Genomic DNA, 14,920 nt, shown 5'->3' with positions numbered 1-14,920 from the left:
GTGAGGATAAAGTGAATCAACCTACGGAAAACACTTAGTGCCTGGCAAATGCTAGCTGCCAATATTATTATTATTATTTGTTATTATCATTATTAATATCATTATTGCCATCTTCTCCTTCTTGTGCTGATTGACCTGTTACTGCTGTGATCTTTCCTGCCTAGAGACCACGCCCAATGTCACCAAAGGGTAAAAAAGCATGGTTGGCAGCAGAAAACCATTTTGGAAAGTTCCCTGAGATAGCTCACTTCCTGACCTCCCTCTCCACGCCCCTCCCTGGCCTTATCCTCTAAAATTAGCACTTAATTTGTGAAGCCACCTCAGCCCCAGAATCTATACATCTCCATATAAATACGGTGCCTTCGGAGCAGCTGGAAAATGCCATTAATTTCGGGAAGTGCTTTGCGGATGGCATACATATTTAACAGCCAAAGCCCAGAGCGTTAAAATGGTGCTCGCCTTAGTAATGTGTTTCCAGACCTGCAACATTTCCTAGGGGGTAATTCTGAACTCCGCCAACTACTTATTCATGGACTATTTCACAATTTATTACTGGAAATGTCCAGACAGCCAATTCACAAGCTCTCTCGGCTGCTAATCGATTGCTCAGTGAAGGTGCCCTCAATTTCATAACTTCACGCTCTCCTATTGCTCTGGGAGAACAGCCGTAGGACCAGGGGTAATATTTCTCTTCAACAAGTCACAGAAAACAGGGGTCCAGAAAAATAACCTTTTCCGACTTTCTGTCACCAGGGCTCTTGGTCTGGTTTCTCTATCATCACTTAGAGCAATGTGAAAGCCAGGCATAGTGCTAAGCTTCTTCCAGCAACAGAACCATGGAGCCACTCCCAAGACCAGCCACCTGACAGCTGCATCTCCAGTTGACTTGGGCAACGTCAGCCCATATCCACACACGCACATACGCCTGTGTACACACAGTGCCACTGACACAAATGGCCCACGTGTTCAGATGCTCTGTCTGCATGGCCCTGCCCAAACACACAGGCCAAGGACCCTGGACCTCAGGCCTTGGCTTCTGCCTGGTAGAACAGAACACAGCATTAGGAGTTCTGCTATCCCTGTGGGAGGGGCTCAGAATGGTCTCTGGCCTGGGAGGTCTCCCAGCCCACATTCTGGCCTTGGCTTTTCCCCTCTCCTGCTGCTGAATGCTGGGGTCCCGACTCCCTGGCAGTTGAGTCTATGTGGGTCACGATGTGCATTCGGTACAAATGCACCATTGGTGCGTATGCATACGCCATGCGTAGCTGATCCCCCACCCACACGCGTACCGACTGCTGCTCACATCTGCAGCCAAAAGAACCTTGAACCTTCAAAAGCAGGGCCCCAGGAGCAAGACGGGTGTGCTTTCTCGGTGTGTGAGCTGAGGTTTGGCAGATGAATTTTTCATGAGCTTGTGGAAGAGCAGAACCAGAACAGAGGCTGGGCTGGCAGGGAGGGTGGGGAGGGCAGGCTTCCAGGCTTCTGCCGAGGTTTAAGCTCAGGAATGAGGAAGGCTGTCTTGTACTGAGGTCAGAGAGGGTGGGGTCAGGCCCCTGTCTGTCTATCTGTCTAGGGCAAGATACCCTTAGCTCCTTACCCTAGGGTTCCAGACAGAGTAGAATAGGAGGCAGGTTTGGGGCAGCCCACACAGACCTGCAGCTGTCTGCCATGTCCAGATCCCAAGGAAAAGAAAGAGGGGGAAACCCCCCTCTCACTAGGGTCTTGCCTCCAAGCCCTGTTCCCTGAGGGCAGAACAGTTTGATGTTCTTGTTCTATACCTTGCTACCTGCCTGTCACTCAAAGTACTGTTGCCCTGACAACGCACTTGCAGCCAGGCAGGGCCTGTGCTCTCAGCAGGAGGTGCTGGCCCTGTATTCAGGCTGCCAAGCATGGGGCTGGGTTTTCAGCCAGGGCATTTGGACAGGGGCCAGGCTGGGCAACTACCTAGGACCTGCCCAGCTGTCCCAAATAGCCTATCCCTGAGAGCGTGCCCCAGGGCTTTAGACGTGCAGCCCATGCCAAGCCTGTTGGGCTTCTTCCACAAGAACATCCAGAGCAAATCTCGGTTTGGAGGCTGTAGGTTTGTCCCTGATGGGAATGGGCGTCTTGCTCCTGGGAGATCGCAAAGACATTTTCGGCTGGACAAAGCATATAAAGGCTGTGTGTCCATCATCCAGAGGCGAAACTGCCCCTCCACTCCCCTGCCTCCAGGAAAGACTGGGTTTTTCTCACTGCCCCTGCATGGAGAAGTAGAGCTGATCCTGGTGATTGCTGGGCAGTGGGGATGGAGAGAGCTGAATCATAATTCTCCCAGCCCCCCACCGATGACTCTCTGATACTCATGATAGGTTACAGTGGTCTGTGTTCCCATCTGTGGGCAGGACGACATCCCCTTCAAGTGAGTCAGCAGCCATATTAGAGGTCAAGGCAATGGACCCAGGGATGGGAAATCACTGTGATGTCATGGCCAGGGGCTCAGTGTGGCCGAGGAAGGGGATAAAGTAGTGGCTCATCTGGAGTTTTATGACTCAGGAGGAGACTAGAGCTAGGAGAGGCTCCTAAGGGGAGGCAGAAAACCCTAATGCCTTCAGAGGCCAGCTCTATGGGTGCTGTGGGATGGCAGGGTGAGCAAAGAAGCAATCAAATATATTAGGGAATGGTGGGGTCTGGAGTAGGGCAGGGAATGCTCACTGGACCTGAAAGATATTCGAATGCAAAGTCAAAGTTAATAACAAAATGCACCTTGTGCTAGGGATCATCACTGTGACCACGGTCACTTCTTGGTGAAGTTCACAGACGCAGAGGTTTTCTCCAGAACTCTGTGTGTTGTGTTCAACCTGAGCTCACCAGGGATAGCCACAAATAACAGTAACAGCTATCATTTGCACTCACTCTGTGCCATTTACACTTATTAATCATTCATCCTCTCAACTCTTGAAGAAGTAGACACAATTATTACCAATCTCCACTTTTCAGAGAAGCCATGGGCACAGAGCAGGTAAGCAGTGTCTCAGGGTCACACAGTAAGCCAATGGTGAAGCCAGGACAGACGTCTGTGTTCTTAGCCATTGCTTAGTGCCGCTGTATCCCAGCCACCCTGCAGGTCCCAGAGCTTCTGGGTCCTGTCTGCCCCAGTGCCTTGAGGCTGAGGGGCAGTGGGACAGATGGAGCCATGTCCAGGCTATGAGCCAAGAGGGGCTTCTCTCCCTCCCCTTCCCCTGGGGTACTTGGGAGCTAGCCAACACTGGGGGTGGGCTCTCCAGCGATGGAGTGAACCCAGTGGGTCTGGGACCTTTGCAAGAAGCTGTGAGTATTGGTGAAGAAACTGCAAAGACTGGCGGGTCAAAAGCATGAGGTGTCTGCCCGACTCTGTCTCTGCTCATCTAGAAAAAAATCTTTGTGCTTTGGCAGAGGGTTTACGCCCTTGAAATCGGGCTGCTTCCATATCAATAAAATTTACCCCTGTAGACTTTCAAGGTGGCTGCATTTTGCATCCTTTTGGTGTATTATCCTTAGCTTACCTCTTCCTATTTAGTATATTGTTTTGTGGCCGAATCACCTTTGCTCATTTAATCATCTCTCCTCCTAATCTCTTAAATCATACTAGTTTTACCTTTTTTTAATCTTGCCTTGCAAAAAAGTGTTTTATTTATATCTCTCATTTTATGCAGCTCTGCTTTTAATCTTTTACCACCTTTTTATTATTTTATTTTTACCCTTTTATATTTTAGCTTTGTCACACTTTTATCCTTTTTCTTTTTGACATTTTGGTTTAACATTTTTTGCCTTGACTAGTCAGAGCTGTAAATTATTTAATTTTTCATCTTTCTTAATATCTTTCCTTTTTATCTCATTCCTTACCTTCATTGTCTGTTCATTATTTTCTCTTAACCTTTCTATTTTGCTCTCCTTTTATCTTTTCTATTTTTATCCACATCCATATTCCTGTAATTGCTCCTCAGGATCACTCACGTCCCTTTGCTGTTTTTATTTGTTTATTTTTATCTCGCACATTTTTACATTACGAGTTTTCTCCTGTTCCTGTTGCAATCTCTTGACTTACTTACTGATTTCAGCAGCTTGATTTTTATGTTTGTCTAGTTAACAAAAAGTGGATCCACAAAGGCCAGCAAGGACGTGTAGCTTTCAGAAGGTTCCAGTTGGGGGTTTTGCCCTAAAGAGAGTGGCTGGTGTCTCCTCAGATCCATCCATCAATCCCATTTGTCTGTCCAGAATCACCATCAGATTTCTGTCACCTTTAGTGGAGCTCTCTCAGTGGTCACACCCAGGGAACTGGGGTTGAGACCTATGGACTGGAACTCTCCCCAGAAATGGACAGTGCCCGATGTCTAATGTTTCCCGGGATTTTTGGAAGAATCGGGTGTTTTCCAATTACTTTCCTACCTGTTCTGTGGTGCCCAGTAACCAGCCACATACAGAGTGAGTTAAACTAGAAGAGAGGACACAGGACCATCCAGTAGGGCCTGGCCATGCTGCCTCTGCTGGGAAGCAAGTGGGAGCTACCCTTGTCTGTGCACCATGGAAGGAGCCCTGCTGGGCTGACCAACCTCTGACCATAATAGCCTTCCCTAATCCCATACCACCTGAGCTCTCTTTTGTGTAAAGGAACAAGTTCTGCATGTGGCCTTACAAACTGATTTTCTGTATTTTAAGGAGAAGTTGACTAGGACCAGAATTGTCCTCAAAGGGTCTTAGGTGAAGTTCTATTGAGCTGTGACTGGGCTGCTTCTCTCCAAGATAGCCTGGCCTGGGCCCCCAGAGTCTGTGACTCTGAGACAGTCTGTCTTGAGCCTTTGTGTATCCCCGTGATGCTCCAAGAGGCACTGACTCATGAGGAAAATGACAGTAGGAGGAGGTCAGCAGCCTGTACTCCTGCCCACTCCTGAGCTGCAATGGGTCAGGAGAAAGAGGTCCTGAAGAAGGAAGAGGAGGAGGGAGGAGTGAGAAAGGCAAACAAGGAAAGAGATAGGATTCTACTCTACTCAGGCCAAGTGGTGGTATCCACTGGCTCTGGGGACACAGCCCTACAGGGTGGCATGTGTTAGGCTTCTAGCTCTCTGGGGGCTCTCATATGTGGCCACAGTGCCTACCATAGCTGTGATTTGAGGTAAGGGCCTTTGCCCTGGGAGCTGAGGTGGGAGAGGAGCCCCTAGTCCTGTTGCAATGGGCAATCAAGCACCTACCTTCCTACAACTTCCATTGTGGTCCTACTCAGACATCAGGGGCTCAAGGAGTGGGTGGGGTGAGAGGCATGAATACGGGTCTTCTCCTGCCGCATGAGCAGAGGTACTGGGTTCCAGCTGCCCTCGAAGAGCTTTCCCAGTCACCCTAGAAGTTACCACCTACCTGTAGTCCCTTTGATGCCATCTCCTTGTCTCCCAGGAGTCTCTTTAAAGGCTCTTAGGATGTGACAGGTGCAGGGATGGAGGGGTCTCTCCAACTCAGATGGCCAGCCCACCCCAGATCAGAGAGCCCTTCCTGCAGGGGCTGCAGGCTCTTACCAGCACTGTGGTAACGATGAGTGACCTGTTTGTCAGAGAGTCTGTCACATTAGGGCCTCGGCCTTTGGCAACCTCGGTGATGTTGAGCCCATCGCCAGGGCTCCACACCCCAACCTGGATGAACAGACAGACAGAAGACAGACACTGAGTCCTCAGTCTACTCTTCCTTTCTCCATATTAACAAAGCCATTTCCTTCCAGTCATCACTGACATTGTCATTGCCTCCTTATTTTGAGTGAACTGTTCTGATTATAACCCTGCTGCCCCCGACCTCCTTCAGGGAGGCTCCCAAGGTGCTGACTCTCCTGAATTCTGCCCCCTTCCCTTACTGGCAACCTCATCTTAGCTGAAGAGGTAGATAAGAAATGCAGAGGCAGCTCTGGCGAACACCAGGGAAAGCAGCTGGGGGCAGAGCTGATACCTAGTAGGGGTTGGGGGTAGATCAGGGGTCCTGATCCAGGGCCAAGTTCTGCCTGGGGACACCTCCTAGGAAGACCCTGGGCACCCAGCTTCTCACTTATTGGATCTTGGCACCAGGGCCAACACCAGGAGCAGATGCCTCCCAAGGCCCAGGAGAGCCTAGAAAAAGGGAGCTGTGCCCCCCGACCTGTGTGGATTGAGTAAAAGAGGAGCTGTGTGCATGGAGGCTGGGCAGGAGGCTGGTCTTTGAAGCTGTTTTTTTTTTGGGGGGGGTGGTATCATAAAGAGGGTGAACTAAACTCTCCTTGGATGCTGCTGGGCTTGAAAATAGTTTGCTTTGTGGTTTTACTTCTAAAGTTGGCAGATACCCTGGCCACAGAGGCAAAATCTCTCCCTGCAGCGTCCTTATTGACATCAGGTCTAAGGCTGGAGGAAAGGAAAGGTCAAGTTTACAAATCATCCTAAAGCCCCAGGCTTCTTGAAGGTCCATTTTGACCCAGCTCTGCCCTGCTGTTCCCCATCTCGGTCCCTCTCAAGGGAAGGTTTCAGCATGCCCACTCTGTCCTTGGCCCATTTGAGGGGTACTCAGGAAACTTAATCAATTAAACAGAGAGGCTGAAGGCAAACATCCCATTCAGAGGGCTGTGCAAAGCAGATAGCAGAGAGATATGTAATTATGCTTGGGTAATTCTGCCTTAATCCTCCCAAAGCCACTGGCTGGTGCTAGCTGGATTAGCTATGACCCAGCTTAGCAAACAGAGGTAATGATATGACAGGCAGAGTGGCTGGAGCTCAGCATGCTCTCAAGGCAAGATCTCTGCCTACTCAGACCACCAGAGTCACACAGAGAAGTTACAGGAGACAGTATCAAAGAGGCTCTTTCCTTAAGTGGGCCAAGCTCAGTGCTAAAGTGTTGAGTTGAGTGCTGGGTTCAGGAGGTACTCAGTAAACATTTGTCCAGAGGTGCATGACCTCTCACCTCAGCAAGCTCTACTGAGCTCCAACTGCATGTCCTGCTGGACACCAGGTGCTACAGGCATGAAAGAATAATTAGCACCAAGGAGGTTCTTTGCTCATAATCATTGGGTATTGTGACCAGGAGCCTCTGGTGGGCACTCTGCAGGCTAACTTAGGTCCAAGGATAATAGTTTTTCTTGAATATTTCCTATGGTCAAGTTGTACCAGTGCCTGGAGGGCTGTTGGGCCCAGATGGAAAGAATGCTCTGGTGATCAATTAGTGATGCCTGCCACAGACACAGGAGTGGAGAGTTGTGACATGTGTTCCATCTAACTGCCATCCCTAGAATTTTGGCTATCCCCAGAGATGGGGAGCTCAGAGAACAAAATTTAGACAGCTACTAGAGTTAATTCTGTATCCACTGTTGTGCTGTGGAGAAAAAAGGCGATTCACCACCACTGTGGGAGGAGAAGTGGAACCTGGAGGGTTGCTTGATGAGAACTCATGGAGTTTGGATCAGCTATCCTTGAGGATCTCAGAAATGGAGCACAGTCCCATACTTAGGGGACTGATGTGACATGTGGCATAGAATGGTGAGGATTCCCTGACCATGTGTCCCTTACACTGTGACCCCTGTGAGTCAGAAAGCTCAGGTGTGAATGGAGGAACCATGCCACAGTCTCACTAAGGCCAGTGCTGTGAGCCAAGCAGGGCAAGGTTCATGCCTAATGGACAGAGGTCACATTCTACAGCTAGGGCACAGCATGGGCATGGAGAGGTGCAGGAAGGTGGGAGTGTGACTGGCTTATGGGGTGTTTCAGGAGCAGCAGAGACTGGACCAAGGAGGCCAGCAGAGGAATTTCTCAAAGAGTCTTAAACACCCAAGTGAGGGGCTGAAGCTTAGTGTCTGACATGGGGAGCCATGAGCAGTTTGGGAGTCGAGCAAGGCTGTGCTTGGGGAAGCCCCATTTATTTGCACATTCGGGATGGCTGAAAGGCTCAAGAGTGAGATGGGGAAGTCAGGACAGGGTGTTAAAATAATCCACAGCAGAAGCTGAGCCAGGGCATGCAGACAGCAGAGAAAAGGAGTTGACAGTGATGCCCAGTGGCATTGGAGGAGCTCCCTTTAGTCGCCTGGCCTCTGCTCTCTGCATCTCATATGCGCTATCTCTCGGGGCTGAGGAGGTGCTCAGGTGGCTCCCAGGGACCAAATGCTGTGGGACAGGTGTGGCTTAGTCCCTGGCTCCCAGGTCCCAGGGGACACTAGAATGGGGCCCTTGTTAAAATTCTCCTTCTAGGCCCAGCAGCCTGACTTTAACAGAACATGCTGAAGGTTCCCGGTGGGTAGAATGGGCCTTAGTAAAAACATTTCTGTGTTCACTAGATGGAAGGCCCCAGCTCCAGGCAGACTTGCTTTCCTTGTCCAAACTCAGAGGCCTAAGAAGCAGGAGTGGAGGAGCTCAGATTCCACATTTTCAACCTTTCTCCAAGGGTGAGAATAATTTCCTGTTCCCAGACAAGAAATGGGAGTCTAGACAAGCAATCTTTCTATTTGCTTAAATGCCTCCAGTGACAGTGAGCTCACTACTCCCTCTGGGGGTTAGAAAGTTTCTCTTACCCAAGGACATATCTGTCCCTCTGCCCCATGTCAGCCCTGTAGGGACTGAGAGACAGACTGTCTGCCCCATGAGCCTCTCACTACGTTTTGTGGTTTAAGTATCCCTGATGGGCCTTGCTCACAAAGTGATGATTTAGGTATCTGCTGTGGCCAGACCACTGGACTTGGCAGCCCTCAGTGTGACCAGGACCTCTGGGTCACTGCTGGGCCCATAGATCTGCAAAGGCCACATTGAGTCATGTTGCCTTCTTCCTCTGATCTTCTGCTCAGGGCCCTTATGACGCCCCTGCCTGGCTGCCTGGTCTCCCTCTGCGCTCACACACCTTTTCCAGGCCATCCTCCTTCAGGCTGATGATGTCCAGGTCAAAATCCGTCCGCAAGCCACTGGTTTTGTTGAAAACAATCCGTCCAGTTAATCCTTCCCACTGAGCCTGCAAAGGGGAGAGGGCAGAGTGGCAGCTCCTCGGGCTCATAAATCATCATTCGGTACAACTGTACAATGCTTCATTTTAATTACTCCTTGCACTGATACTGTTCCCCCAAGACCATGATTAATTAATGATCACCTCCATCATTGCTCGGGCTGCGGCGCGAGCCAGCGATTTCCATAAATTCTATTATGCTCTTTAGCCAGCTTTACATTTGCACCTTCTCATGTACAACATCGATCTTGGATGCACTCAAATGAGCCCCTGCCTCGAAGCCATGGGAAGGGGGAGCCTGTGTCAGATCCCCGGAGAGGGGCAGGGAGGCAGGCTGGTAAAGCTGGGGCAGGCAAGAGCTTCAGAAAAGCAGGAATGCCAAAAGGACTAGGTGGCTCTGGATTTAAAACTAGGTACTTGGAGCACTCTTCAGAGAGGCAGGGAGATAGGGAAGGTCCTTTCCACCCTGTAAGTCCGGGATGGAGAAGTTCAGAACTTCAGCCACAATTAGCTGTGACCTTGGGTATTCCATTTTACCTCTCTGCCTCAGTTTCCTCAACTATAAAAGGGAACAAATAGTAGTACCCATCTTACCCAAATGCTGTGAGGGAGCAATAAGGCATGGAAAATACTGACAACACTGTCTGCACAACACGAGTCTTGGATAAATGGCAGCTTCTGTTATTTTTTTTTTTATTGTCATTAGCATCATTAACATAGAGAGAGGCAAGTGGAACTCTGGGCAGACCAAACAGAGGAAGTGCCATGTTTGAGGCCAGGGTGGGCCAAACTGGCCGCTGCTCATGTTTGTAAATGGATGATTAGTGCACAGCCTGCTCACATGTTTACATGTTTACGGACTGTCTTGATATCCACCCCTTTACAGAAGGTTTGTCAACTTCATCTAGACTGTATCTTCCCTGTGTGTCCAGAGTTTTTACTATACAAGACACATTCTCGTTGTTCATGTCACATGATCTACTCAGCGGCCCCGGGAGGTGGCCAGGTAAGGATCATGATTCCCATTTTACAGACTCCGAAGCAGGCCTGGGAGCTGAGGTGTTGGAAGCCATCCAAGCTCACACAGTGCTCAAGAGGCAAAGCCAAGCTAGAACTTTGGTCCCAGGGCCCCACCCCTCTGTCTGGATCCTTGTTCTTCCTTTTCTTCCTCCAGAGACTTAGGATGGTGGCTGATTAATAGTTAAACACCCAAACTTCTGAGGCTGGGAGAAGAACAAACCTCACATGTTCTGGAGTCCTGGGGAGCAAAGGTGGGCCTGGGAGCAAAAGGAGAGAGCCAACCTGAGGGCCCACGCAGGTGGGCTGGGTGAATGGGTAGAGGAGGAGGGAGGCATCCAGAGAAGATGTGTGGGGCAGCAAAGATCTGAATGTTGAAAAGCTGAGACACTGAGTTTCTGTTCACATTGGGGTCAGGTTCCCTACAGATCCTGGTGGGATGTGCCCCAGCACCCATGCACACACAAGTTCACAGATTCCTGGAGGCTTATCTACAGATCCCATCTCAAGCTCTTGGGCAGCCCCGAGGCCCTGTAAAACCTTCCAGATAAAAGGGTAGATGGATAAATGGGTACCTTAACTCAGGCTGAGGAGCAACACCTTGGAGGGGGCCGGGGGCTATAAAACAAAAGGAGAATGGGTGCTTTGCATAAGTCAGCTCAGCTCTCTGCATTGCTGGAACAAGTTACCACTCCACAGGTGCTGAGTGGGGGCTCAGCACAATGTCTGTGTGTGCAATATCAGGACTAAGTGGTGTGGGTTGTCATTTCTCCTTTGTGGCTTCCACCCGTGGCTCCCTGAGATTAGGACTTGACTTTGGATAGAAGGGAGGAGGAAGCTGACCCAGAAGCTCTTATTCTCCCCATATGAGCCCACTGATTTCCCATTGTGATCCTGCCAGGTGATCACAATGGCCCCATTTCACCCATCTGGATACTGAGGCTCAAAGAGAGACTGCACACTGCAGGTCCCAAGTATCAATGGGGCACAGCAGATTCTCTCAGTGCAGTAGCACAGCTGGATGGCTTGGGGCCACCAGCCACCTAGGGAGGGAACTAGAGCCAAGACCTGAACTGCTCCCTCACAAGGACTAGGAGGTGGCAACTGCCAGGAGAGGGGACTGACACCAGGGAAGTCCAGTAACTGGGAAAGTCCACAGCAAGTCCAAGAAGTTAAGAGCCAAGTAGACAGAGATTAAATGATGCCATCAGAGAAGGTGAAAGCCTTTGTTTATGACTTCACAGGGAGGCTCAGCTTCCCTCAGGCTGGCTCCCCAATCCTCTGCCTTCCCTCTCTCTGCAGAACCCCCCCCCACCACCTCAGGCTATCTGCTGGCCCCAGGGGGAATCACAGCAGGCGCCTTGGAACCTGTGCTCCCTCCTCCAGAGAAGGCCTTCCTCCCTGTCAGCTACAGAGGAATGAAATGCCAGCAGGTATGGCCTGTCTGTGGGCGGGTGGGCAGGGGCAGGGCAGGGAGCCACTGGCAGCTCCTCCCCATGACATTTCCCAGCCTGCCCGCCCCCTCCAGCCGCAGCTCAGGACTTGCTAAATGAAAGATGCTTCACGCGCTCTGAACTCCGGCCTGGTATTTTCCAGCTCCTCTCGGAAATGCCAAGTCTTTAAAATGATTTACTGTCACGCAGTCAGATGGGGAGATGGGGGAACTTGGAAATGGACCGAGGGAAGACTGTGTGCTAGGCTCCACAGAGCACCTGGGTTCTGGTCACAGCCAACTGTGGACTGCGGGCAAGGCATATGGTTGCTCCAGGCCTCGGTCCCCCTGGTCCTAATGAAGACACTGGCAGGCAGTGACGAATTTGCTCCTCTTGGGGAGTCATGGCTGAGCGTCTCACATTCCAAGGGGTAAAGGGTGTATAGGGTGGGAGTCCCTGAAGCAATGTGACATGAAGACCCTCCAGCTGAAACCCACTGCCAAACAGGAAGCCAGAGTGACAGCAGTGCCAATGATGGAAAAGCAGGAAGGGCTGCCAAGCTGTTCAACACCTGCTGTGCCCACTGCTGTCCTGCCTGCACCCTAGATCCCACATCTTCCTTAACTCTCATGCAACCCTGTGAGATGCATGCCAGGATCTCCACTGTAGAGGGAGACTCTGAGGCACAGAGAGGTTCAGTAGCTTGGACAAGGACACAAAGCTAGAAAGTGGCTAAGCATCCAAGCCACTATTGTCCGGCTCCTAAGGCCCCCAAATTTCCCTGTGGGGTCAGAGGAGGGTTAGGGAAGGGCTGTGGCTGGGTCACAGAGACCCTCTGCCGGAGGCCTGCCAAGGATGGAGGGGCAGGGATCTGGAAATTGGGTCTCAGCATTTCACAAGAGCAAGTGATGGTCACCAGTCAGCCCTGCTGAGGCCACTGGATGATGGGCTTTGGACACTGGGCTTCCTTGGCATCTGTGATGGGCTGGGTGAGAAGGGACTGTCATAATCCTCTTACACCACAGCATCTGTTGATGCTGGAGCCCCTTCCAGAGGACAGAACTAGAGCCAAGGCTTGAACTGCTCCCACAGGGACTAGAAGGTGACATCTGCTAGATTAGGTATCTGACACCAGGGACATCCAGTAACTTCTCTGCAGCCACACAGCTGGGGAAAGGGAGACATGTTCCAAAGACCTGATCTAATACTGCTCTGCTTTGTGGGTGGAGTTGCTGTCAGTCTTGTCTCAAAGCAGTAACTGTGAACGTGGGACCTCAGGAAAGCTGCCTGTCCCGAGTTGAGACACTTTCCTTTGCAATACCTGGTTACATCTACAATGCACTGATTCCACGGGTGCCATCTCCCTCCCTCTCAGGCTGTGAGCTCTGCATGTGGGGCTGGTCTAGCATCCCACAGCCAATAGCTGCTGGGTGCTCGAAAGAACTCCCAAGGCAGACTCTTCCCTTCTGGTTCCTGTGCTGTCATCTATCCAGAGTGGGCATCTATCCAGAGTCCTCCTGGAGGCTTCCCCTAACTGCCTGTGGTATTGCTCTGGACAGGGCTCCCTCTGGTTCAGGGTAACTCTGATTAGATCCCTTCCTCTATGGCTTTCTCTCAACTGCTGTTTGTTGGAATTTGACTCTGGCCAGGCCCTGGGCCACATAGTTTTTCACTCTGTCTTCCCAACAATCCTTTGAGGCAGGTGCTATTACAATCCTAAACTGAGGACCACAGAGTTTGTCACCTCACCCATGTCACACAGCCAGCTGTGATGGTGACAGGCCTTAGCTTCCCCTATCTGTGAAATGGGAACATTGAATGCTGCCATCAGCCCAAAGATTACAAGGATGGTGATGGATAGAGAATCCTTTGAAGTGAAAAGAGAAACTGTGTTCCGAGGCCATCCTTTGGGAGCAGGACAGACTATGCTGCCTGCTTCCTCTGAAGTTAGCTCTGTGGTGGGACCTCCCAGTTGCCAGGGAAGCTGACTGATGGGCCCAAGATGCCAGCATAAGTTTGTGGGGTTGACTGATTTACTGAGCCTCCTCCCTGCGCTAAGCACTTTCCATGCAGTGCCTTATTTGGTCTGTAGAGTATCCCCATGAGGTGGACATGCTCCAGATGCTCATTTTCCAGATGAGGTGCCTGAGGCTTAGCAAGGTTCTCTGGTTTTCTCCAGGTCACACAGCCAGCAAGCAGAGACTCTCATCTGTTGTACTTTGAGGCCCACCCTATAGCCTGCCCACAATACTGACCACTCCGGGAGCACTTGCCATGAGCCAAGGACTCAGGCCACTCAATCAACTATAAGATTGATCCCCTCAAGCCCATTTCACTGGAGGAAACTGAGGCCCAGAGATGTGAGCAAAATGCCCAAGTTCATGTGGAATAGAAATCAGTACGGCTGATTCCAAAGCCTGAACCTCCCATGGTGCCCATCTAATGTCTAAGGCTTGACCCAGTGCCATGAGAGCATCTGCAGCTCTGGGGAGCTCTGGTGGGACAGGAGGACTCACTCACCTCCTTGATGAAGTTCATGAAGCGTCCGCCAAAGCGCCAGGCCTTGTGCCGATGGCACTGCAGGGAGTTCACGGTCATCTGGGGCGCCCTCTGGTAGCACACGGACACGATGTGGACAGCATCATACAGCAGGGCTGCGTCAGTCTGCAGGGAGGGCCCAGGGCCTGTCTGAGAGCAGCCCCTGAGTTCTCAGCATACCTTGTCCTGTCTCCCTCCAACTCCCACTACAAGTTCAAGGTATCTCAGTGAGGGGAAAGGCCCTGAGGCCCAGGGCAACCCTGTCCCAGACCTGGGGACTCTGTTGGTGTGCAGGCACCTCCAGTGCCACCCTCTGCAGCTCAGGCCTTTTCCTGTCCCACCCATTACCTAGCCCAACCACACTTTCTTCTTTCCTGGCCTTCATACCTGCAGTTACAGCCTAAGTCCCCAAGGTCAAGGACCTCTGATCCTTATCCCAGAACTCTGTGACCAGTTGTTTCCAGCCTGTACCCCCGCCAGATGGGGTCCTTGTGTGTGAGACTACGTCTGATTCACCTTTCCCCTCTAGCCTGGGGTCTTGGACATAAGGGATTTCTGCTAGACTTAAGAAGAAAAGTAGGGAGGGGAGGAAATGGAAGAAAGGAAAGGAGGTTGAAGGAAAGATGAAGGGAGAAAGAAGGGAAGGAAGAAGGGAGGGAGGGTGGAAGGAACAAAGGGGGAGCCCCTAGGATCCTGCTGTCCTGCTGCCCACTGTACCATCATCACTCCGTCCAATAGGCCAGACTCTGCCCGAGGAGCTGCCTGTAACCTCTCCATGGACCACTTCTCCACAATGGCCGAGACGTGGGGGTTGTCCACATTGAGGATGCGGAACCCGGTCAGGTTCACCCCCGAGTAGCGGTAGGGCTCGAGGTCTAGTGCGTAGAGATCCTGGAGAGAGAGAGGACTGTGTAAATTAAGGGGTGGCCACTGCTGTGAGCTCCCCCTTCCCCACCTCCCCAATCAGGCCACCTCAGGGCCTGAGCTGCAGC

The 14,920-nt window shown here is 51.3% G+C and overlaps 1 protein-coding gene across 4 annotated transcripts in view; it reads right to left on the bottom strand.

Annotated features, from left to right (window-relative positions):
- Positions 1-14,920, bottom strand: part of Grik3 (glutamate ionotropic receptor kainate type subunit 3) — a 219,036-nt gene that overhangs the window by 42,869 nt on the left and 161,247 nt on the right. For all 4 annotated transcript variants that reach the window (XM_074080549.1, XM_074080551.1, XM_074080552.1 and 1 more), the window contains 4 exons: positions 14,646-14,819; positions 13,911-14,054; positions 8,842-8,949; positions 5,523-5,636 (listed from right to left, as the gene is read on the bottom strand). In XM_074080549.1, the coding sequence (XP_073936650.1) occupies positions 5,523-5,636; positions 8,842-8,949; positions 13,911-14,054; positions 14,646-14,819 (540 nt within the window). The remainder of the gene's footprint in view (positions 1-5,522; positions 5,637-8,841; positions 8,950-13,910; positions 14,055-14,645; positions 14,820-14,920) is intronic.

The sequence above is a fragment of the Castor canadensis genome, chromosome 7 (assembly GCF_047511655.1).
Source record: "Castor canadensis chromosome 7, mCasCan1.hap1v2, whole genome shotgun sequence".
In the NCBI taxonomy this organism is placed as follows: Eukaryota; Metazoa; Chordata; class Mammalia; order Rodentia; family Castoridae; genus Castor; species Castor canadensis.
This window is presented reverse-complemented; position numbering and strand designations above follow the sequence as displayed.